Source organism: Cotesia glomerata, linkage group LG9 (genome assembly GCF_020080835.1).
Source record: "Cotesia glomerata isolate CgM1 linkage group LG9, MPM_Cglom_v2.3, whole genome shotgun sequence".
Taxonomy (NCBI): Eukaryota; Metazoa; Arthropoda; class Insecta; order Hymenoptera; family Braconidae; genus Cotesia; species Cotesia glomerata.
This window is the reverse complement of record NC_058166.1, coordinates 5,303,846-5,330,762: the sequence shown is the minus strand read 5'-3', so window position 1 is coordinate 5,330,762 and position 26,917 is coordinate 5,303,846. Positions and strand designations below refer to the sequence as shown.

The 26,917-nt window shown below is 39.0% G+C and overlaps 1 protein-coding gene across 2 annotated transcripts; it reads left to right on the top strand.

Annotated features, from left to right (window-relative positions):
- On the top strand, nt 1–26,917 carry LOC123271604 (odorant receptor 13a-like). 2 transcript variants are annotated; one of them, XM_044737987.1, is made up of 3 exons: nt 1–231; nt 19,222–19,945; nt 26,537–26,917. In XM_044737987.1, exons 2-3 carry the CDS (start codon nt 19,228–19,230, stop codon nt 26,875–26,877), a joined length of 1,059 nt encoding a protein of 352 aa, XP_044593922.1. In that variant the 5' UTR covers nt 1–231; nt 19,222–19,227; the 3' UTR covers nt 26,878–26,917. The 2 variants fall into 2 exon arrangements, with proteins under 2 accessions (XP_044593922.1, XP_044593921.1); XM_044737986.1 differs by lacking the exon at nt 1–231 and adding an exon at nt 17,646–18,054.

The following is a 26,917-nucleotide window of genomic DNA, read 5'->3' as shown; positions in this document are numbered from 1 at the left end:
TTCATTTATTGCTTTATTATGACATATTTATCAAAATTTTAGGATCATAAAAAGATAACGTGATGATTGTCTCATAGCATCAAGCAAACAAGCAAACGAAAAACATGGAAAAGCCTGATGGAAAATTAGATTCAAGTTTACTGATATCTGTTTTTGATTGTTCTGGAGTTCATTTGATTGCGATTATTAAATATTTGGCCACTGAAAAAAGAAGACTGAAAAAAATCACAGGTGAATCTAATCCTACCTTATTAAACAAATTTTAAAGAATAAGCTATATTTAAAATATAGTAAAAAGAATACAAAATCTCAAATAATATAATTATAATAACTGTTGATCAACAGTCAATAGATAGATTATAATCTATCTATTTATATATATCAAAACTATATATATATATCACGCGTGAACGGCTGAACCAATTTCACTAATTCTTGTTTTGATGTGTTTGTTATTGTCAAGAGAAGGTTCTTATGAAAGAAAAAATTAAGAAAATTCCGCCGTATAAAATCTATATCTATATTTATAAAAATGAATTGCTACGTGTTAGTATCGCTAAATCTCAAATACGGCTTGACCGAATTTGATCATTTTTTTTGTTTTGTACGTTGTGGTTTAAAGATGGTTTATAAAAAAAAAAAAAAAAAAAAAAAACATTTGAAAAAAAATCATAAACATTAAAAAATCGAAAAATTAAAAATTAAAGTGCAGCCAACAGTTTTGGAACGTATTTAGTGTGCGTGGTTGCAAAATATTTTACTTTTAATGAAATTCGTAAAATCTATTTACTAGGACTTTAAAAAAATTTAAATACACAATGACGCACACCAAGTACGTTCCAAAATTTTTTTCTTAATTTTTAAATTTACAACACAATTTTTTTTAATTTCCGAAAATCATAAACAATCATATCGGTTACTTGAATTTTTTTATTTTTTTATTTTATATATTTTTGTAAAGAAAAAAAACAAATTTTTTTTTCTTAATAGTCTTATGAACGTGGACTTGGCGCGATTTTTTACAGTGAAACTTTTTTTGTTCGGATTTTAGTATTTTTTGTAATTATAATAAAAATTTACAATAGGTACCAACTTAAATCTCGCGTTGGTTGCATTTTTTATAGCAAACTATCCCCTTGAAACTACAGTTTATGTAAAAATAATTCCAGCGCACCCTGGCGGGTGTAGATGCAAGCTGTGAAATATCTTTTTTAACTGTAGTTTCCCATCTAATGAAGGATTACTATGCATTCTCGAATTATTTAGTCTGTGGCAGATCACTTTGCCCATCGAAAAAAAGTCAGGATCGAAATTTTTGCGTTGCTATAGTTTGTGCTGATTAAATTTAATAATTTCAATTAGATTAATTGTTATAAGTGAATATAATTAATTAATAACAGTCAAATAAAGTATGAATTACTGTTATAATATACAATTTAGGAAAAAAAAGTACCGTAGAATTAAATAAAATTTTGCAACCTCAAAATGCCGTTCTGCTTACAGTAAACATAGTCGGTAGTCTGGCGCTCCGTTTACAGCAGATTTAAACGGAACTTGGCGCCAGATTCTACCGAATCTGTGGATATTTCGTGAATTTACGCTGTATTATTTCGATGGTCTGCATATGTTTTTATAGGTCGGTGACCAGATAACCGACGCATATTCTAACTTAGGGCGGACAAGGGCTGAGTACAAGGCCTTAATTGCTGCAAGATTCTCAAAATTTTTTGTTATCCTAATTACAATTCCCAGCGTCTTGAGTGCTGACGCAGCTATAGTAGCGTAATGATTGGTAAACGATAAATGATTATCAAAGATAACTCCAAGGTCCCTACAAGATGATACATAATTAAAAGCGATTCCATTAATAGAGTAGGGATATTGGATGTCAGCCTGGGCTTTACTAAAAGATATAACCACGCATTTACGCTCATTCAGTTGCATTTTGTTTATTTTACACCAGGTCGCCAGTGCATTTAGGTTATTCTGTAATAATGTGCAGTCTGTCCACGATCTTATACGTAGATAAAACTTGGCATCATCTGCAAACAACTCAAAAGGACACGTTATAACGCTTTCGAGAGGATTAATGAATATGAGGAATAATAACGGCCCTAAATTCGAGCCTTGCGGGACTCCAAATGTTGATTTGAATGGCATAGATCGGTATCCCTTAAATATTACGTAATTACATCTGTTTGTAAGATACGAATTTAACAGAGTAAGTAGGTAGGAGGGTAGTCCAAGGTCTCTGAGCCTATGTATTAATATTATTATGTCAATTTTATCAAATGCCTTTGCGAAGTCCGTGGGTATTGCGTCAACCTGGTTTTCCATTATTAACGCTATTATTAATGTATTTAGTGTAATATATAAGGTTAGTTACCGTAGATCGACGACAATAGAAGCCATGTTGTGCATCGCTAATGGTCACATTAAAATACGGCAACAGCTGATCACAAATGTACATCTCAAAAACCTTTGCGAACACAGAGATTAATGAGATGGGTCTGTAATTGGTAATCGTCGCAGGATCATCGGCTTTGTGATATATGATACAGTATACAGTATATGATGATCACGATCCCCGCATGACTATACTTTAGATGCGCATATGCCCAATCTAGTGGATCGTGATTATCACGATCCACATGGATTCGGATATCGAGTGTCTATATTTCTATGGTTTATAGATGATTAATTGTCTTGAATTAAATATTAATTATATTTTATTGCAGTTTTTTTTTTGGTATATTATTGTTATTAACATAAATACAAATTCCTTTTGTAGCTTGATTAGTTAAAAATTTTTGTGTAGATTATGACAGTCAAGAATTGGGTTCGGTTTAAAAATGTTTAAATAATGACTTACAGCAGTACTGTTGGAATTTATCTTATATGACTTTTTTTTTTATTTTTACAAATATTATTATTATTAGTCTAGAAATTTGTATTATCGAAGTATTCATTTAAAAGAGGCAAATATTTTTATCATAAGAAAAAAATTTTTTAATAGAATTTTTACTTCTTTATTACTGTACATATTTTATACAATAACATATTTTTATAGAAAACAGTATGGGATCAAATCATTTATGCTAAAAAGACTTTTATGAAAGCAAAAATTTTATTTATTTAATACAATATATAATGTACATTGTTTTTCTTTATCAACGCAGTAGAATTACATACAATAACCACGGACACAGCATTAACACAGTTAACATAGGAAGATTTATTTCTCTACTAGCCTTCAAAAATCGACACAAATTTTTCAAGATTTCACTCAAGTAATTTATCAACAACCCAATCATCTATATCGCTATGATTATTAATTCACTAATTTATGTAATTATCACTATTTCATCACCAAAATTGTAAACAAATCCACTCGTAGGTTTCAGACTTGGTTATGCGTGGTGGCGCTGAAGGCGCCGTGGATCGTGATAATCACGATCTGTTTCGCCGTAGTAAGGAAACGTTTCTTTATGATCACAATACGTTTTGACATATTCACATACCATGGCAAGTTAATATAAGAATCCGAAGTATTGAGTATATCAGGTTATAATATTGTGAAAATGACAATACTGTTTTGAGCTAATTACAATACTACGTTCACGATCCACTGGATCGCTACAATAGCAATACTTTTTTCTCCGTATAGGATAACTATAAAGTGAGGTCCGATCTTTTTGGTCTATTTTATTTCGAGAAATGAACAAAAGTGTCAGTTATAGTTGTTGAAAAAAATAAATAAATTTCAAGCCAATTATTAAGATCTATTATGAATTCGTCAGTGCGCAAGAACTTTTTTATTGTTATTGTTTCAAAATGCCAAAGGGATGATGACCTGACTTAGGTCGTCGAAGTCAATCAAATTTGCGACAAGCTATCTCACGTTCAAATCGCACTGACGACCATAAATAAATCACAAGGCCAGTCGTTCAAAATTGGTGGAATCAAATCGGAGTTGCCCTGTTTCGCGCATCGGAAATTATACGTTACGTGTTCGTGAGTCGGAAAACCATCATCTTTATATATTTACGCACCGCAAAAAAAGACAAAAAATGTAGTACATCAGAAAGCTTCAAATAGATCAAGTGTATAACTGTGTTGCATTTAATGTAAATAAAAATTTTTTATCAAGTTTTGACCATATTTTTTACAAATATATGTAGGTGATACGAAGTTCATCGGGTCATCTAGTAGTTTATAATAGTCAACAAAAATAAATCAAATTTCATATTGACGGAAAATTAAAGTAATAACTTAATTTATTACACAACTTTAATGAATTCAAAATATTAACTTTGAGCTCTAACGATCTCTGTAAAGAAATTTTCTGAAATCTTTTGATGTCAATAAATAGGTATATCGAAAAAGTTTTCCATGGTTTACGCGTGATAAATTTATTTTTCTAGTAAATAATATTCCAAATATTGTAGACCTATAAATGGACATGTTTGATACGTGCCATGATGATCATCAAAGAGCGTAATAAATCTGTTTTCTTCTTGAATAATAACAGATTGAATTTTATTTATCACTTCATCCATTAGATTGTATAAATTTAAGTCCTTAAACTTAAACATATTTCAAACCCTCACGGTTTTGGAAATGCCGTAAAGATTCGGTATTTATACTATATGAATGCTGTATTTTTACCGTAATACTTCAGTTATTTTAGCCAGTTTTTTTCTTGAATTACTACGAAAAAATTACGAAATAAACTCAGAATATTTACGGCAATACAATAGAAAAATTACGGTATATTAACAGCATCTAAGCCGTAAATGTACCGCATATTTACTGTATATCTGCGGCACTATTGCAGCAAAAAAACGGAAAAGAAGATCCCTACCTTCTATTACCGGTAAAATACAAAAAATATGCTGCTTTACCACTATTTTTCAATAGCTTAAAATTTTTTTGAAATGAAACTTCTTTGCGCGCGTTGAGGGTAAAATTTCAAGGTCGCGTCACAATAATCATAATATGAGCGTCACAATAATCATAATGTGAGCGTCACATTAAAGGACGCAAATATGTACGTAGTCGGAGAGAAAAAGATAAAGATATAAAGGAATACTATACTTTTACACTATAGAAATGTTATTTTCATGTGCGCATGCGTTGTATTTTAGACTGTAGGTACACTGCTCTTAAATATTATTATTATTTAACACAATAGAATTAGCATTAAGAAAAGAAACAATTTTTAAATCACTACTGAATTAATAGAATTGATTCCTTGTAAGGAAAGAATAAATAATAGTTTTAAAAAACTAAAAAACACGCTTTATATAGAAAACCAAATAAAAAAATTAGAAAAAAGGTTTACCCTAAAGGCCATTCCTGCAACTTCCCGCTAATTTCATATTTAAGAGCTCGAAATTGCACTTACTACGTTTTTGAGCTCTTCGAGGAGTTTACTCCTTACGAACAATTATATCGAATATATAGATTAGTAAATGATGGTAAATGGAATTAACTATTATATTACTCGAAGCATACATGATACATTTATTTTCATTAATTATGCAATTAATTCATCAAAATAGCTAACAACTTGTTAATATTTTTAAATCATAAATTAATATCGATAGATATAAATGAAAAAATTATGTCTACACTCCAATAAACTCCAAAAATTTGTTTAAGGAACAATTTTTCTTTTAAAAATCATTATTTGTATCAAAGATTGAAATTTCATAAAAAAATTTTCAATCATCTTATGAACAACGCATTTGTTTATAACAATTTTATAAACAATAAAAGATAAAAATTTAAAAAAGTTATTTCCGTGCAGCTTCTGACAACATAAAAACGGATCATTAATAATATTTTGAAAAAATACATTTTTTTAACTTCCCACTAAGAAAATCTCAGATTTTCAAAAATCGGGAAGTTATTGTTTTCACCCCGTTTTGCAAAAATCGAGTTTTCTCAGATCTCGACGTTTGAAGGTCACAGGAAGCTTCCCTGACTATCCCCGCGAGGTTGTCACGGTGTCTGTGTATGTGTGTGTGTGTGTGTGTGTGTGTGTGTGTGTGTGTGTGTGTGTACGTGCGTGCGTGTGTGTATGTGTGTGTGCGTGTGCGTGTGCGTGTGTGTGTGTGTGTGTGTTTTTTTTTTTTTTTTTTTTAAGGGGGGGGAATCCTCTTTACGGATTCTAGGCATAGTTGTTTGGCCTGGATATGTGGCGACTCGACGCAGTGTCATACTAAAACTCGACGCTAGCGCCCCTACCCACTAAACCCTAAATTACTTTTCCTCTTTCCCCTAATCCCTCATGGAATCCGCTGTTAGGCATTACTTCGTGAGGGGAGGATCTAGCTACTGCTCTTTCTTCTGGTAGCTAAGGTGTTATTTTACCTTTCTTCTAGTTGTTGTCATTTGCTCTTCTTCTTTCGATGAAACGCAAGTCTATGAGGACTTCTGTTGCAAATGTGCTGATGGCGTTCCAGGAGGCTTTTGATGACAACATTGCTTCTACAATTGTCTCTGGTTGGATTTTCTTTTTTAGGATCATCTCCAGCTCATCTCGCTGTGGGTAAAATCGTGGGCACTCAAAGAAAACGTGCTCCGCGTCTTCATTGATTCCTGGGCAGGACGGGCACTCCGGTGAATCATCATGCTTGAAGCGGTGAAGATACGTCCGAAAACATCCATGTCCTGACAACAACTGCGTCAGATAGTAATTGACCTCGCCATGACTTCGGTTTAGCCAAACGTTGATCTTCGGTATGAGACGGTGTGTCCATCTCCCTGTTGTCGCGGCGTCCCACTTTAGCTCTGAGTTCCTCGGCACTTTGTGTGGTTGTCCTCTTTCGTTGGTAAAGGTTCCGTCTTTCCTCAGCTAGGACTCTGAGCGGCAAAGTTCCGGAAATGACACACACTGCTTCCTCTGATATTGTTCGAAAGGCGCTGGCTACTCTTAGCGCGCTCAGTCGGTAAACTGGACATGCTTTCCTCCATAATTCTTGGATCTCAAGTGCGTCAGCCCAAATGGATATACCATATGTGAGGACCGATGTAACTACTGATGATAGCAATGACCTCCTTGTCTGCTTCGGGCCACCGATGTTGGGCATCAATCGTACTAGGTTGGCTACTACTGCTGATGCTTTGGCGGTCACGTGTTCAACTTGTTGTTTGAAGTTAAGTCGGGTATCGAGCATCACTCCCAAATATCGAATGAATGGTTGGGATGTAATTTCTTGGTCTCCGACGTTTAGATTGATCGTTTCCACTACTTTTCTGCTAGTGATAAGTACAGCCTCGGTCTTCTGTTTAGCCAGTTGTAGATTTACTGTGTCCATCCACTGGTTAATTCGCTCAAAGGTGATAGCGAACATATGTTTTATCTCATCAAGATGCTTGGCGACGATTACTACGGCTACGTCGTCCGCGTACGCTACCAGTTTGACATTTCTTGGTAGTTTCAGTCTCAGCAATCCGTTGTACATGACATTCCAGAGAAGTGGACCGAGAACAGAACCCTGCGGTACACCTCCAGTAACATCATACTCCTTTGGACCATTCTTCGTGTCATATCTCAGGACTCTATCTGTGAAGTAGCTAGCGACTATCCTTCGTAGGTATCCTGGTACGTTCATCTCTTGAAGGGCTTGCATGATGCAATCCCAGTTGGCGGAGTTGAAGGCATTTTTTATGTCTAAAGTTGCCACCAGGCAATATTTCTTCGTTCCCCCCTTCCATCTGGTACCGGCGATTGCGTCTTTGGCTATACCGACAACCAGGTTGATCGCGTCCAGGGTTGATCGTCCTTTCCGAAATCCGTACTGATTGTCTGCTAAGAGTGGATCGACAACTGCTTCTATCTTTTGGTGGATTATACGTTCTAGTATCTTACCAGCTGTATCCAGCATGCAGAGTGGACGATAAGATGACGGTTCTTCCGGTGGCTTTTTTCCTTTAGGAAGTAGTACCAGCCGTTGTTGTTTCCACTTCCGAAGAAAAATCCCTTCTTTCAATCAGATGTTGTAGACGTCGAGAAATAACGCTGGCGCTGCTTTAATAGATGTTTTCAAGGCAATATTAGGGATTCCGTCCAATCCCGGTGCTTTATTATTCCCGACGCGGTTACAAGCTTCCATCAGTTCTTCTTTCGTGACAGGTGGAATATCATTCAGTTCGTCCCGTGTCAACAGATAGTTGAAAACGCGCTGTCGTGGAAACAGCGCAATCACGATCTTCTGTAAGAGTTGAGGACACGTAGGAGACGGCATTGGCTGATATTTCAGGTGTGCCATGACTACCTTGTAAGGTCTACCCCACAAGTCTTTGTCCACCTCGTTGATTAGCTCTTTCCAGCAGTTCTTCTTGCTATCCTTGATGGCTTTGTTTAAATGTCGACGAGCTTTCTTGTATTCTGCGACTAGTTCCGCTGAATCAGGCCGCCGATAACCACGCTAAGATATTCTTCTTTTCTTGAGACACTCTTTCCGTCGGAAGCTGATGTGTTTGTTCCACCAGTGCACCGAAGGTCTTTGGTTCATGCCCCGTTTACGGGGCATACAGGTGTCGTAAGCCTGGGTCACTCTCTTCATCAAATCCTTGGTCATTTCTTCTGCAGATCCAGTAGTAAGCGGTTCACTATTTAGGGCAGCTGCTAGAGCACCTGGGTCAAAGGATTTCACCTTCCACCCAACGATGTCAAGTTTCTTAGCCGGTCTTCTAGGATTCTGGTCCTTTGATACTTCCCAGAGAATCGCATTGTGATCGCTGGCCGTGTAGATCTCCATCACCTTCCAGTCGTAGTTTCCTCTGATGAGGCTGCTGCTGACAAAAGTAAGATTCATAATAGAACTTGCCTCTTGTAAAGCTGTTAGAATGTCATCTTTATTTGTAGTATTGTCAATATCGCGAATTTCCAGGTCTTCTTCAGGTCCTGTACTAATGACATTTGCGTCCTCCTTAAGTATTCCCGCGATAGTCTTCTGCAGGTCTTTACCTCTATCACTACTGCCTTTTGACAGCGTGATGAGAATGTTCCCTGTCGCGGTCCTGCGTATCTTCTTGACTGTGTTGTGGACCTGATCTGGGTGAACGTCCGCCTTGATCCGTGTAAGTATTTCAGAATACTTATCTTTGTTCGCTGGACGGATAATAAGTGCCTCCGGTCTCGTTGCTGTTCTTCTTGGCTTCTGGTTCGGCTTCGGTGGAGGCACCAGAGGTTTTTCTGGGGGCAGTTTCCTGCGCTCCTTCTTCTTGTCCTTTCTGGACTGCACCTTTTCCCAGCCTGGCTTCTTGTTCTGTTCACCAGAGTTTTGTGGAAGATCCTTAACCACTTCCTGCTTCTTGATGGGATGACCAGGTCCAAGGTCTTTCAGCTTCTTGGGAGTATGAAAAGCTCCGCCTTCAGGAGAACGAATTTTTCTTTTCAACTTCCTCAGGATGCGGCCGTCTTGGTCAAAGGATTCAGTCTCTGCCGTTGTGATAGTTTCACTTTCTTCTTCAGCGACTGATTCTCCGTCACCTTCGGCTCCAGTGTCCATCGCTTCTTCAACAACCACTTGACTGTTTCTCTCCGATGTAACACAAGGGGTGCGGTGTAATGATGAGCGCCATTCTTTGTCCAGTTTTTTGAAACGTTGAAGTGCGTTCGCTACACTAGTCGTCTTGTTTTTTATCTCCTTGTCGATATTCACCTTTGACTGAACGAAAACATTTAACTAGCTGGTCAGTTTCTCTAGGCGTTCCAACGCTTGTGACCGCTTTATTTCAGTGCTCGTTTCAATCGCTGCTTGTTGGGCATGTAGCCCGTTTCCACTCTTGTTTGTTTCCTGTAGGTTACTCATACTTTTTTGATTTACCAGCGCATCGTACGGAGTGGAGCGGGTTGTCATAACTAGGAACGGGTGTACCCTCAGAGATAGTACTCCTACCCCAGTTCCCTGAGGCCTAACCGACACTTAGCCAGTCCCGGAATACACAGACGGACTAGACTCGCTCGGAGCGGTGAAGATTGCGATCTCTAACACTCACTGCGTACTTCCTGATCAAGGCCCGAAGTGGCTGGCTCCTGATCCACTGCTGCAACTTTCACCTCGGCAGAGCAAGCTCACATCAGCCGTGGCCTGCATCGTCAGAAACTACGATACAGGTTCCGGATACTCCCAGTGAGTTACAGCAGGAACCAATCGTCTTGCTAGGTCAGTTAGTGTGACCAACCCATTAAAGGGGAGTTTTGTCCACGGGAGCTTATTTTGTTTGGTTATTTTGCTTGGCTCCTACCCGCTGTACCTCATCAACTAAGAGATTAAGTGTCATCCAAGGACAGCGAGCGTTCTCCCATCCACTCGGGGAGACGCGCCCGGTAGCAGTATCTCTTCTGCCCCGAGTGTGTGTGTGTGTGTGTGTGTGTGTGTGTGTGTGTGTGTGTGTGTGTGTGTGTGTGTGTGTGTGTGTGTGTGTGTGTGTGTGTGTGTGTGTGTGTGTGTGTGTGAGTATGTGTGAAAGTATGTGAACCGCTTATAACTTTTGAACGGCTTGACCGATTTCATCACGGTTGGTGCCATTCGAAAGGGCTTGACCAAACTTAAATTTTGAAAACTATTTAAACCGATTCAGATCAATAGATTTTGAGAAATCTAAAAAAAACTGAGAAAAAATTTTTTTTTTAAATGTGGTTTTTTGGAATAACTTTTAAACGGCTGATGGTTCAACTCCAAAAACTAATCAGCTCTTAACCTCAAAAAACCACGTCGATCGCCACCAGTCCGGTCAAAATCGGTTGATTCGTTCGTGAGTTGGCGGGGGTAACTATGACTCTCTTAAAGGAGTGAGGGCGAACTTAAGAGAACATAGTTAAGAAAGCAATTCCCTTTCCGTGGGTCCCGCCATAAGTAAGGTAACATTGAAAGGCATCCCTCGATGCGTTACCCCAAACCAAGAATTGCCACTGCGCTTTCGGTTGTAGGTGTTACCAGCTCCTACAACTTAAATAAATCGGTCAGGAAAATACGGCAAAGCCTCGGATAGGTGACGCTCCCACGTTCGGTGGTCACCAAACTCTTTCGACCGTTCGACAGAGCGCCAGAATAACCAACCGCGTTTCTCCGAACGAGCTGCTATCTGACGTTCCCGTTCATCGCCGGCCCGCGAATTCGGTATCGCGATCGCGTTCATGTAAGTTCGCGGAAGCATTACGTATATAACAGCTAATGCCTCTAGCTACGCGACCCTGTTTAGTTAAACTCACGCGATTGAACTTAGAAGAGGTAAACCCAAGTAGAAGGGGGGTTTCCAAATCTTGCTCGCGAAGCATCGACCGGCGAAGATGCCTAGGGACAACTAAAAACATCCTCAGAGGGTCCGCGAACTCGGCAAACTTAGATGGGCTCGCGCCGGGCGTTAGGTCAAATCGAAAGTCTCCGCACGCGACCCGGGGAATGGGGGTTGAAGGTTTTCGAGTTTTGCAGGCGAATTTGCGGAACGACAGAGCTGGGACCCTGGAGGCGAGTCAGTTGTGGGAGGAAAAACGTATTGATGTTCTCCTTCTACAAGAGCCATACGCAGCACATAGTGATAATAGTTTCAAAATACCTGGTTTCAGTTGCGGCATACAAGTTGCTGCCGAAACCAGGTCTAGGCCATATGCGGCCATTTGCTTAACGAATCCTAAATACCAGTTGCTGGTTTTATCACAACTTAGTACAACTCACTGCGTATACGCTCAGATCATGGGAACTGACACATCGTTCTTCGTAGTCTCGGCATACTTCCAGTACAAAGACGAAATAGACATGCATTTAAAGCACTTAGAGAAAGTGGTCCGAGCACTGAGAGGGAAACGGGTATTAATATCAATGGACGCGAACGCGAAATCCGAGAGATGGGGATCCGAGACTGACGACGCGCGTGGCGAAAAGTTAGAGCAATTTATTGACGCACACGAGTTAGAGATAATCAACAACGCGAGGGAGGGTCCGACGTTTGAATCAACTAACGGGAGTTCGTATGTCGATGTGACACTCGTCACGCCTAAACTCGCGAGTAGCATTCTTAGCTGGTCCATTAAGAGAAGTTGGGTGCAGAATACTGACCACTACCCGATCGAGATCACTCTAGGAGCTAAGTCGGGGGAGAAGGATGGCGCACAGGCAGACCCCAAGAGGTTCAACTTAACGTTGGCCAATTGGGAAAAGTTTGACGAAATCCTTTTCTCGTGTGCATGCACAAACCTTGATGGCCTTGGAGTGGAATCGGTTGAAGACGTGGAAAAGTATGCTTCTGCACTTGGCAAATCAATCTTAGAAGCTTGCGAAGCCGCGATCCCGCGTAGGAAAACCCATGTAAAATCATACCCATGGTGGACCAGGAAATTAACACGCGCGAAGAAGCTGGTGTACAAAGCCAGACGGGTATATCAAAGGGAAAGGGACGAATTAGCTACAAATACCCTAAGCGTCAAATACAGAACACTACGAAAACAATACTCGACAGACATAAAGCGGACGAGGGAAAGCAGCTGGCGGGACTTCGTTACAAAGAAAGGTAATCAAGAAAAGTGGGGTCCTATTTACAGAACCTGCGCAGAAAAAGTTAGAGTCAAAAGTGCAATGCGCACGCTAAATCGTAACGGAGCATCCACGGAAAACTTTAAGGAAACAGCCAGGTGTTTTCTCGAGACGCATATTGTAGACGATGACCAGGACAACGAAACCCCCGATCAGGAAAAGATTAGAGCTAACACAATTTTACTACCTGACACCGCGGACGCCGAAACGTTCACCTCGCGCGAACTGGATAAGGTCTTAAAAACACTGAAAAACAAGAAGGCCCCGGGGCCGGACTTAATAGAAAACGAGGTAGTTAAACGCGCAGGGGTTATCCTTCGCGAACAGTTTTTAGAGTTATATAATGCTTGCTTGACGCTAGGAGCATTCCCAAAAGAGTGAAAAAAGGGGGCAATCATAATGTTAGTTAAAAGCACCGACAAAAACGCAAATGACCCTAAATCTTATCGGCAATTTGCCTCCTTTCGGGTTTAGGTAAGGTGTTCGAGAAGCTCATCAAAGAGCGACTTACTACCACAGTCTTAGCGGAGGGGAACATTTCGAGCCGACAGTTTGGCTTCACAGCCAAAAAGTCGACGGAAGATGCAATTGTGGAGATGCGCCGATTTGTAGACTCTTCAGAGAAGAGACTGGTGGTCGGACTTCTCTTCGATATCTCTGGCGCTTTTGACAACGTGTGGTGGCCGTTAGTACTCGAGGACCTCAAGGCCAGAGGCTGCCCTAGCAACATTTACGCGGTAATTCGGAATTACTTTGAGGACAGATCGGTCGCGCTGTCATGGGGTTTTGGTAGCGAATCGAAAACGCCGACGCGGGGTTGCCCTCAAGGATCAGTGCTAGGACCATTATTTTGGAACATCATGTTCGACGATCTCCTTAAGAGACTCGAACTGACAGAACACGGAAAGAAATTTGTTCCGTTTGCTGACGATTTGCTCGTCTTAGTAGAAGGCTCTTCAAGAAAAGAAATAGAGTGTAATAGTCAAGTAGTAGTAGCTAAGATACTGGAATGGTGCTGTTCCGCAAAGCTCGAGCTGTCGAAGTCGAAGACTGAAGCCATCTTCCTCAAGAACGAATTTGTACATCGCGGTCCACGTAAGGACAAAAAGAGCCCGTACCCCTATGAAGCAAACGGACGACAAAGAAAGCCCAAATACGATAACAAACCGCCAAAAATAATGATAGGAGACTCCAAAATCAAATTTAAATCAAGCGTTAGATACTTAGGGGTACACTTCGACGAGGGCCTCAAAGTGAAAAATCACATTAAAACAAGGCGCGCGAAACTAAGTAGGGTATTCGGGCGCATGCGGCGTATTGCGCGGGCAGAATGGGGATTGCGATACCCAGCTATGTCCACCATATACAAGGGTTTCTTTATGCCTGTCGTCACATATGCGGCGGCAGCTTGGAGTGACCGTTGCGATAGGGAAGCCCTAACTTCTGACTGACCCAAATCCTAACCAGCCACGGTTGCTTTAGAGAATACCAATACAAGTACGAACATACGGATAGTAGATTCTGCGACGAGTGTAGGGAGAATGGGTTAGGAGAAAGGGTCGACAACGTGGAGCACAATGCTTGAATGCTTTGAGTACGAGCCTCAACGTGAGGTGCTCAAGGACATATGGGGTGCGAACGCGGAGTGGGCGAGCGTTGCACGTGCGATTGCCACATCCCAAAGTAACTTCAAGCTTTTAAAAGGTTTCAGTAAAGTAGTAATGTGCTGCAAACTCCAAACCCAACTAACTAACGAAAACGCGACTAGGGACGAGACTCAACAGACATCCACCGAGGTAGAGTCGGAGCGCCTAGGCACAAGCGATATGCTCTACACAATTGTGAGGACAGTATAAAGCTTTGGATGACTGCCGTAGAATAAGTTAGGGAAAATGACCACAAATAACACAAGTGCCCGGGCACCCTACACACGCAAACACTTACACGTAAAATCATACTTTACACACAACACATTACACAAACAACATGGTCTTCAATCGACTCCGCCTCCCCGTGGTCCCCACTGGATACTGCTCATATTCTGTGGGTACATCTCGATGTGCCTACAGGGAATGAGTTGCCAGAGGAGTCGATGAGAGTTGCACACACTTACAATTGTACGCAACTCTTGCAGCTGTTCAATGAATGTGTATAAACACAAGAGAGCGGCGGTTTTTCCTTGTCCGCGAACTGGGCTGTGTTCTCGCTATGGTGGGGGTAGGACAAATATACGTGCGTGTATAGCTCTTTTGAGCCCATGAAACGGCCTCTTCGGAGGTAGGCGAAAGCCTCGCCATATATTCTCTCGTTCGTGAGTTAACGTGCGTGTATAGCTCTTTTGAGCCCAGGAAACGGCCTCTTCGGAGGTAGGCGAAAGCCTCACCATATATTCTTCGTTTGTGAGTTATCGTTGACGAAAGAAAACCGAAAAAAGTGTTTTTTCGGAATTAATCCGAAATTTTTTGTTCTATCAATTTAAACTTGAAGATTCTTTATGGAACTTAAAAAACTGCGTTGAATTCTGCCAACCACGTGAAAATTGGTTTATTCATTCAAAAGTTATTGCGGTTTAAAAATTCAAAAAATAGTGTCTTATCAAACCCCTATCAGACTTTTGAGCTCGAAGAGCTCAAAAGCATAGGAAAGCAATCTCTTTGAGCTCGGAGAGCTCAAAATAACTCATAAATTGTATTTTGGTGCAATTTTAAGCGCCTAAGTATGGAATTAGCGGGAAGTTGCAGGGATGGCCTTCAGGGTCAACCGTTTTCCTAATTTTTGATGATTAATTTAGGTTTTTAATTTTGCCACAATGAAAATTATTAATAAAAAATTAAAAAACAAAAATTTTTTTATTTTTCGAACGGGGATCTATTCTGAAGCCTTCCAAGAATTGCTTCAAGAGAGGAAAAAAATCTCAAATAGTTATAGTTTAACAATTATCACACTTGCAATGTACATGTTCAAGCAGAAAAAAAATTATTAATTAACAGTTGCATAACTAATTGAAAAATTATGATAAAAATTTTTTCAGGCGGATTAATGTTTATTTATCTATTCAGTAAGCCCTTGATTTTTCATTTCTTAAATTTTATATTTAATATGTTAAAATAATTTTTATTAATCATATGTTTGAAGTAGGCATCGCTTACCTAAGCCAGAGCACTCATTTTCGGCCGTATTTTCATCCCTCTGGGAAAATTATTAATATTAGTCCTACAGTTCTAGGAGTCCAGACTTTTTTCTAGGAAATTTTCTCCTCTTTTTGAATTTTTTAAATAATTTTAAAAATTTTTATCAGTTTTTAAGATATTTGTAAAAAACTAAACCCCCTTTTTTCAGTTAATTCTTAATAACCTTTGCAATTTTTGCAAGCAGAACTTCATTTTTTTCAAAAATCATTTAGATCCTATTTCGAATCGAATGACACCTCAATTATAATTTTCGGAAACTGCTGAAAAAAGTTGACCAAAAAGGTACTTGTTGACTAGACTATATACCCTATGTACGTCTTAATACTCACGCCTGAAAAGTGAAAGGTACGCAGAACAGGTTACGCACAAAAACGTAACGAGGTCATTTCTTCAGTAGATTTTACTCCTCATATTTTTTTCATACCGGGGGCCTTATATGAAAATCGATTCTTAAGGAGTAAACTCCAAAAATTAAATGTATAATTTGTATTAATTTTCGACACTTTTATTATTTTAATTGCAATTAAATTAATTAAAATCCCAACATATCTTTCTTTTTTCCTCCCTCTGAGTCTCGGAAATCTAAAGCTTAAAAGAGAATAAACGAGTTTTAAAAATTAGTTTGCCAAAGAAGTTTCACTTCTGACATGTGTACTTTGTATGCACGCACTTTTTTATAATATATTATTATAAACTATCATGAATAATTTTTAAGAAGTTAACAAATAAATTTCTCTACTACTTACTATAATTAATATTATCTTTTTTTTTTCGTCCAGACCGGGATTCGAACCCGGATCATTTAGTTACGCGCCGAAGGGTCTACTAGTTGAGCTATCAGAGACACTATCCGTAACTATTTACTCAGTCACCTAATAACACCCACCGAGTAATAAACACCACCGTCCATCTTACGTTAGAAAGCATCATATCTTCAATTATATCAGTATAAACGCGGCAAAATTGCAGTATATCTTTGGTATTTTTACCGTAGAAATACGATTTTATTATTGTAAAATTATAGTAATATTATAGTTAATACATAGATTTTTTACGGTAAAAGTTCTCGAGTTTTACGGTAATTTTATCGTATTATTTCTGAACTTTGCAGCAAAAGTAAGGTAAAAATGCTGTATTACTATAGTAAAAAAACTGGTCAAAATAACTACATAAATACCGTATTATTTCAGAATTATAACGGTAAATTTATGGTAAACTCATTAATACCGAAAATTTACGGTATTTCAAAAACCGCAAGGGAACAAACGTAGATCTAGAAAAAGCTGCAAAACAATAGCATCAGTTAATTAATTAAATTTTTATGGACAAAAATGTACAAAAACAAAGTTTCATTGATATTTATTACAAAGTTTCCATGATATTTATTAGACTATTCCCAAAAAGCAAACAATCAACGTAAACATCGAATGTTAAATACTTATGTCGTGATTATTATATAATTTTTGTTTTAACTCTACAGTTCTATTCACTTCCATCAAAGAGTTTTAAAGTTTTCACTGTTTATGTAGATTCACTTTGGAACTGAATGCTAAATTCAGAAAAAAATGGCAGATCAGTGCAATCAAAATCTTTTTGCATTAATACTTTCTGCGACAAAATCTGCAAGATAAATTTTGTGTTGAAATCCTAAAATCCAAATGTCGTTTCTAAAACCAACTCATTAATTACAGAATATATTCATTTGAAAACAGTTACTTTCTGAAATAATGAATAAATTTTAACTGAATATGTCTCACGTATTTAAAAAGCTTAATATGATTCTATGTTACTGCATAAATCAAACCCATTGTAAGCAATCCTGAATACTAATATAAGTTTAAGCCAGCACTTTTTTCAATGTAACTCTTCCGTTGGTTGCTTGTAGACTGACCTGGAAATCAATAAAACCGATACCGAATCCTTTCTTTCTTTTATAAAAGCTTATCTTTGCATGCGTCTACAACATTAAATAATCATGAAAAAGTTGAATAAAAAAGTTTATGAATTCAATATGATCCTTTTTTCTAGAAATTTTCTTTATATATGTATACACGGAAAAACTTTATTCTAAATTTAGTCGCAGTAAAACTTCAGGATATAAACTTTATGAAAATTAAAAATAGTCTGCGTTCGAGAAAGGCTATTGAACTGTATTTGTAGTTACGATGACAACGACAAAAAATATAAACTGGAATAGTAATACTCAATATGCTTTTGGTCTTTATAAACTTATTACAAAAAGTCTTGGGATTTGGCCATTCGACTGTCAATCAATCTTATCAAAAATACAAACACTGATTGTTATTATTCTCGAGGTTATTATTTCGATGTAATATTTTAGAAAAAATTGTTTTACAAAATGACATAAGATAATATAAAAGAAAATCATTTTTTGGAAACATATTAAATAATTATTTTCAATTAATATGATAGCATATTTTTATGATTTATAAATTTTTTCGAGTTCGATGGAAACAAAAATCATTCAATTTTTAATTCAACAGGCTTTGTGAATAAAGTCGCTTCTTTACAGTGTTCGTTTCCCCTATTAAAACATTCACCGATATTTAATCAATAAGAACTTTGAAAGTGAACTTAATAGTTTAAAAATTCATAATAAATATTACCTAATAATTATAAAAATTTTATCAAAAACATGTGCACGTCTGTAACTGTATAATTAGTAACAATGTTGAGAATTATAGTTCTTGCTAGAAAAAAAAAGTCTTTATTGAAATGAATACGCACATTACTATAGCTTATAAGCTCTATGAAATACCACGAGCTAATAGATTAAAAAATAATTTTCATTCAAAAAAATCATTTCCAAGAGTTTCATCATCTTAAATCAAGCGGAAAATTTTTTGAACTAAAAAATTGATTTTGGTTTAAATAAATTTGACTTGACACAAAAATTTTTCTGCTTGATTTAAATTAGTATGATTGAACTCTGAAAATGATTTTTTTGGATCAAAATTTTTTCACTAGAATTAATTTCTTGTTAAATTTTCGCGATGAAAATCAATAATTTTTAGAAATGGAAGGTATTGTAGAAATAGTCAGTCTGCACTGAGACAAAAAAAATTTCTCTTGAAAGAAATGAGTATTATTATGACAGGAGATTAATTGGTTAAAAAACTTAAACAATTTTATTCCTCAGCTCAAAAAATCAAAATTTTTCTTACAGTAACTTTCTTGTTAAAAGAAACTTTTTTTGATTAGGAAAAAAACAATTTCACATAAACGACTAGAAAATTTTTATCCAAAATTGTTTTTCCTAAATCTAGAAAACTTTCTATCAACAAGGAAGTCACTGTGAAAAAAACTTTGATTTTTATAGCGGTAAGTAAAAAATATTAATTTTTTAGGAAAGCCTGAAAAATTTATTTTTGCATTCTTAAATTTCAAAGTTTTTAAGTACAAATTTCTTTCGATAATATGTTTAATCATTATTTCTAATAGCCTAATGATTTTCTTAACAGATAACAATGGCAGCCAGCATTCTATTTGAAACTAGCCTTAACTGTGGTGCAGTGCATGATACTACTCAAATGTACTCCCTATCAACTTGTTGTTTTATTGTAATAGTAAAATTAGCAACACTCAGAATTAATAATGAAAAATTTCTTACCATTATTTCATCAAGTATACATGACTGGACGACGATACTAGATCCAAAAGCTTCTAAAGTTATGAAAAAGAATGCAAAATTGGCTCGATTTGTTTGCCTTTTTCAAATGATTTCTGCATATATGACAGCAGTCATTTTTATTATGGGACCATTAGCATTCCTCGCTATATATGATATGCCGATTGATGTTAATATGACTAGCAATTCCTCTGTTCCAAAATTTCAACCTCTGCCTTTGCAAACTGGATGTTTATTTAATGAAATGTCATCACATACATATTCTGCAATTTATATTCTCCAAGCAATCCAAATTTTATCGACATGCACTGGTAACGTGGGAAGCGATTGTTACTTTTTTGGAATCACTTTACATGTCGCAGGACAACTCGAATGGCTAGGAGAACAATTTCAAACTTTGAATATTAAATCAACTGAACAAGAATACACGAAAACACTCGGACCTCTTGTAAGAAGGCACAATCAATTGATACAGTTTGCAAAAGACTTGGAAGATTCATTCAATATTTGTATTATTCTCGTACTTGCGGTGAATATGGTCCAAATCTGTTTAAGTGGTAAGAATAATCAAATTTGATTTTTATTAGTTCATGTTAATACTCCGAAATTAAAACAATGCATTTAAAATTTTATAAAATCCCGAACCAAAAAAAAATGGAATAAAATTAATGAAATTACACCAATTTCTTGTGAACGTGTTCTTGAGTTAGAGAAGAACAATTAGAAACGTAGATAGAGATAGAGAAAAATATACAAAAATTAAAAAAATAGTAGAATTAAGGGGGTAAGCTACTGTGAAGGATAAAAAAATTTTGTTTTCTCCAAATTTAAAGTTAATGCTTGGGAGAATATATGTTTAAAATCTTATGTAAATATTGTAAGTGTCAAACAACTAGGCCAGTGTCAATAAATGGGATTTTTACCTTACATTGAATATAAAAAAATTTGATGAAAATATTTTGTATTCGGGTAGGAAAAAAATTTTTTTTTCAGTCTATACATTTTTACCAATACTTTTTAACTTTCCACTAAGAAAATCGAAGATTTTCCAAAATCGGGAAGTTATTGTTTTCACCCCGTTTTACGAAAATCGAGTTTTCATCGAATCTCGACGTTTTGAGGTCTTAGGAAGCTTCCCTGACTATTCCCGCTATGGTGTCTGTATGTCTGTATGTATGTGTGTGTGTGTGTGTGTGTGTGTGTGTTTTATTTATTTTTTTTTTTTTTTTAAGGGCGGGGAATCCTTTTTACGGATTCTAGGCATAGCTGTTTGGCCTGGATATGTGGCGACTCGACGCAGTGTCATACTAAAACTCGACGCTAGTGCCCCTACCCACTAAACCCTAAACCCCTTTTCCTCTTTCTCCTAATCCCTCATGGAAACCGCCGTCAGGCATTACTTCGTGAGAGGAGGATCTAGCTACTGCTCTTTCTTCTGGTGGCTAAGGTGTTATTCTTTCCTCCTTCTAATTGGCGTCATTCGCTCTTCTTCTTTCTATGGACTGCAGGTCTGAGAGGACTCCCGTGACAAACGTGTTTGTGGCGTTTCACGCAGCCTCTGATGACAGCATTGCTTCTACTATTGTCTCTGGTTGGATTTTCCTTTTCAGGATATTCTCCAGCTCATCTCGCTGTGGATAAAAACGTGGGCACTCAAAGAAGACGTGCTCTGCATCTTCATTGACTCCTGAGCAGGACGGGCACTCTGGGGAATTATCATGCTTAAAGCGGTGGAGATACGCCCGGAAACAGCCGTGTCCTGATAACATCTGCGTAAGATAATAGTTGACCTCACCGTGACTTCGGTTTAGCCAGACGTTGATCCTTGATATGAGACGATGCGTTCACCTACCCTTCACTGTGGCATCCCACTGTAGTTGCCATCGACTTATGCTCTTCTGCCGTTCTTCTGTTCTAAGCTCCTCAGCGCTTAGTGTGGTTGACTTCTTTCGTTGGTAAAGGATCCGTCTTTCCTCAGCTAAGACTCTGAGAGGCAAAGTTCCGGAAATGACACACACTGCTTCCATAGATATTGTGCGGAAGGCGCTTGCTACTCTTAAGGCACTCAGACGGTAGACTGGTCCAGCCTTTCTCCATGATTCTTGCTTCTCTAGTGCGTCCGCCCAGATAGATATTCCGTAAGTGAGCATTGATGTGACTACAGATGATAACAGTAGTCTTCTGCTCTGCTTTGGGCCTCCGACGTTTGGTATCAGTCGTGCTAAGCTAGCTACCACTGCTGATGCTTTTGCGCTCACGTGTTCAACTTGCTGTTTAAAGTTGAGTCGGGCATCAAGCATCACACCCAGATATCGGATATATGGTTGTGATGTGATTTCTTGTTCTCCGACTTTCAGCTTTATGGTCTCGATCACTTTTCTGCTGGTAATAAGCACAGCCTCAGTCTTCTGTTTAGCCAGTTGTAGATTCATTGAGTCCATCCACCGGTTAACTTTCTCAAAGGTGATACCGAACGTGTGGTTTATCTCATCTAGGTGTTTAGCAATGATTACGACAGCTACATCATCTGCATATGCAACAAGCTTGACACTTCTTGGAAGAGTCAGTCTCAGCAGGCCATCATACATGACATTCCACAGAAGTGGACCCAGAACGGAACCCTGGGGTACACCTCCGGTAATATCATACTCTTTTGGACCATTCTTCGTGTCGTATCTCAGGATTCTGTCCGTGAAGTAGCTAGCCACTATCCTACGTAGGTATCCTGGTACGTTTTTCTCTTCCAGGGCTTGCATAATGCAGTTCCAGTTGGCGGAGTTGAAGGCATTTTTGATGTCCAAAGTGGCCACCAGGCAGTACTTCTTCGCTCCACCCTTCCATCTGATCCCTTCGATTGCTTCCTTGGCCGTTGCAACAACCAGATTGATTGCGTCCAGGGTCGGTCGTCCTTTCCGAAAACCATACTGGTTATCTGCCAGGAGTGGATCGACAACTGCTTCTATTCTTTGGTGGATTATACGCTCAAATATCTTACCTGCCGTGTCTAACATACAAAGTGGTCGATAAGATGACGGTTCTTCTGGTGGCTTTTTCCCTTTTGGAAGTAGTACTAGTCGTTGCTGCTTCCACTACCGAGGGAAAATCCCTTTCTTGAGGCATGTATCGTAGACGTCTAGGAACAATGATGGCACTGCTTTTATAGTTGTTTTTAAAGAAATATTGGGGACCCCGTCCAATCCCGGCGCTTTATTGTTCTCTACACGATTACGAGCCTCCATCAGTTCTTCCTCCGTGACAGATGGAATGTCATCCATTTCATTCTGCACTAATAGGTAGTTAAACTCGCTTTGTTCGGGGAACAACGTGTTTACGATCTTCTGTAGGAGTTGAGGACACGTGGGTGATGGCATTAGCTGGTTTTTAAGATGGGTCATGACCACCTTATACGGCCTACCCCACAGATCTCTGTCCACCTCGTTGATGAGCTCCTTCCAGCATTTTCTTTTGCTATCTTTGATGGCTTTGTTCAGGGATCGACGGGCTTTTTTGTACTCTGCGACCAGCTCCGCAGAGTTAGGTCGTCGGTAGCCACGCTGGGATATTCTTCTCTTCTGATGACACTCTTTACGAAGGGCGCTGATGTGGTCGTTCCACCAGTGATGGAAGGTCTTGTGTTCATGCCACGTCTACGAGAAATACTGGCGTCACAAGCCTGGGTCACTCTTTTCATCAGGTCCTTGGTCTTCTCTTCTGCGCAGCCCGCGATAATCTGGTCACTATTGAGAGCTACTAACAATGCACTTGGGTCAAGAGTTTTTACCTTCCAACCAATGGTGTTAAGTTGCTTTTTAGGTCTTCTCGGGCTCTGGACGTTTGATATTTCCCAGAGAATCGCGTTGTGGTCGCTGGCTGTATAGATATCCATCACCTTCCAGTTGATATTACCTCTGGTGAGGCTGCTACTGACGAAAGTGAGATCTACTATAGAACTTGCGTCTCCTTTGGTGTAGGTTGGTGTATCACCACTGTTGAGCAGTACTACATCTAATGTAGAAAAGGTTTCTAGAAGTTCCTTTCCTCGCGCGTTTGTATGCTTGCTGCCCCAGTCTACTGCCCAAGCGTTGAAGGCCCCGGCTATTGCCACTGGGTGGTAATGCTTCGCGTCCTCGGTAAGTCGATCCAGAAATGCGGTGACAGTAGAGAGGCTAGGTGGTGCGTAACAGCTATAGAAGCGGATGCCCTCTACTGATACTGCTACAAAGCCGGCATTACTGTTGTCGACTGCATTTTGGAAAGGGAGCTTGCCACATGACCAGATGACAGCTTTGGATGTGCTGTCAGATTCCCAGGGTTGGGTACTCAGGTGTTTATATGGCTCTGCTATCAGTACCAAGTCAAGCTCTAGTTCTCGCACGGATTGCATGAGCAGGTCATGCTCTGCCTCACAATGGTTGAGATTGAGCTGCAGTATCCTCATGTTTGTTTGTTCGTCAACTTCTGGAGTGCCTCCTGAAATAACGGGCACTTATAAGTACCGGCATGGTGGGCAACATTCTCTGCAGTTTCAATCTCAGCATATAATGTACATTTGGCTGGATTTTTACAATCAGCAATCAACAATCAGCAATCTTGTGCCCTTCTTGTCCGCACCTGATGTAAAGCTTCAACCGGTCCACCTTGCTTCTGCACTGGGATCCATGATGTCCGAAATGCCAGCATTTAAAGCATTGAATAGGTCTCTTCATTGCCCTTATTCGGCAATTTACCCAACCAATTCGAATTTTGCTACTCCCATTCAGTAGTTTCTGTGCTGTTGCTGCTGGTAGAATCACTGTGGCAATTTGAGTACCTCTATAGGCCTTCCGGATCTTGATTGACTCTAGTGGTATCTCACAGCCATCTTCAGCTTCCTTTTGTAGGGCACCCTGGATGTCGTCCTTCGTTGTGTCATCATCGACGTCTCGGATCTCAATTACCTCCTGTGGTCCTTTGCAGGTTACTCTTGCGTCTTCTTTCAGTATGTCTGCAATGGTCTTTCTCAATGTTTGGCCTTTGTCGGTGTTCTTCCTCGAAAGAGTTATCAGCATATCTCCAGCATTGGTCTTATGGATCTTCTCTACCGTACTGCGGATCTGATCATCAGGGACGTCCTGTTTTATTCGGCGCAGGATCTCGGCGTACTTTGCTTTCTCTGTGAGCCGGATGATGAGGGCATCCGGTCTGATCCATTTCCGCGGTTTCTTTCGCTTGGGTTCAGATCGGGACTCCTTTGTCATCTGTTTTGAGAGCACCTCTTTCTTCTGTCGCTTTAGCTCTTTCTTGGACTGAACTTTTTGCCAAACCGACGCGTTTTCCTGTTCGTTGCTTCGTACTGCCGCTCCTTGCGGAAGGCTTTTCTTCAAATCCTTTTTCTTCACGACTTGGCTGATTGCTGGGTCAGGAGAAGGTCGATCTTTTCTCTTACCTGACTTGCTGCTGGCTTTACTTTTGTCTTCCGCGATTGATTCACCGTCATCTTCGGCTCCGGTGTCCATTGCTTCGTCAGTCACGACGACAGCCTGACAGGCTTTCTCCGGTGTAGCATGGGAAATGCGCTGCAATGATTAGCGCCACTCCTTGTCCAGCTTCTCAAACCTTTGAAGGGCGTTAGCTACACCCAGTCGTCTTGGCCTTTATCTCTTTGTAAATGTCGACCTTTGGTTGGACGAAATCATTCAACTCACTGATCAGCTTTTCAAGGCATTTAAGCGCTTGCGAACGCTTCATTTCAGCGCTTGCGTCAATCGCTGCTTGTTGGGCATGTAGCCCGTTTCCACTCTTGTTTGTTTCCTGTAAATTACTCATACTTTTTTGATTTACCAGCACATCGTACGGAGTGGAGCGGGTTGTCATAACTAGAAACGGGTGTACCCTCGGAGATAGTACTCCTACCCCAGTTCCCTTAGACCTAGTCGACACTTAGCCAGTCCCGGAATACACGGACAGACTAGACTCGCTCGGAGCGGTGAAGATTCCGATCTCTAGCACTCACTGCGTACTCCCTGATCAATGCCCGAGGTGGCTGGCTCCTGATCTACTGCTCTAACTTACACCTCGGCAGAGCAAGCTCACATCAGCCGTGGCCTGCGTCGTCGGAAACTACGATACAGGTTCCGGACACTCCCAGCGGGTTACAACAGAGAACGATCTTCTTCTTGCTAGGTCAGTTAGTGTGACCAACCCATTAAGGGGAGTTTTGTCCACGGGAGCATATTTTATTTAGCTCCTACCCTCTGTACCTTGTCAACTAAGAGACTCAGTGTCATCCAAGGACAGCGAGCGTTCTCCCATCCGCTCGGGGAGACGCGCCCGGTAGCAGTATCTCTTCTGCCCCGAGTGTGTGTGTGTGTGTGTGCGTGCGCGCGCGCGCGTGTGTGTGTGTGGATGTATGTAAACCTCTCATAATTTTTGAACGGCTTGACCGATTTGATTGCGGTTGGTGCCATTCGAAAGGGCTTGATCAAACTTAAATTTTGAATATACTTAAGAACGATTCGGACCAGTAGATTTTGAGAAATTGCAAAAAAAGTACGAAAAAAAATTTCTGCAAATGGGATTTTTTTGGAATAACTTTTAAACGGCTTTACCGATCAATTCCAAAAACTAATCAGCTCTTAACATTAAAAAATCACGTCGATCGCTGCCAGTCCGGTCAAGATCGGTTGATTCATTCGTGAGTTATCGTTGACGAAAGAAAACCAAAAAAAGTGTTTTTTCGGAATTAATCCGAAATTTTTTGTTCTATCAATTTAAACTTGAAGATTCCTAATGGAGCTTAAAAAACTACATCGAATGCCACCAACCGCGTGAAAATCGGTTCATTCATTTAAAAGTTATTGCGATTTAAAAATTAAAAAAATTTTATTTTATCAAACTTCTATCAAACTTTTGAGCTCGAAGAGCTCAAAAGCATACAAAAGCTATATTTTTTATTTTGGAGAGCTCAAAATAACACACAAATTATAATTATAAGCTCTAAGAGCTCAAAAACGTCATAAGTGCAATTTCAAGCGTTTAGGTATAGAATTGGCGGGAAGTTGCAAGGATGGGCCTTCAGGGTCAACCGTTTTCCAAATTTTTTTGTCAAATATTCACTAGTTTACGATTTAACTGTAAATTTTATTCTTCTGATAATTGTTTTTTTCTAGGATTGCAGATGATCATAAGCTTGCGAAATGGAGATACTGCCACAGTCGTTAATGGAGTCATCATTCTTTACATACTAAATCTTCAAATCTTTCTTTATAGCTATGCTGGTGACCGATTGAGTTCTGGAATAGCAAATTTGCACACTGCGATATACTGTGGTAAATGGTACAACTTACCGCAAAGAGCAATCAAAGACCTGGTGTTCATTATGCTTAGAACTCATAAAACGTTTAATTTAACAGCCGGAAGAATTTATGCTATGAATATTGATAGTTTTAAAAATATTTTAAAGGCTACTTTATCTTATTTTTCGGTGATGCAAGCTATGTTTGAAGACTAAATGTACATTAATATTTATATGAATAAACAGTTTAACTTTA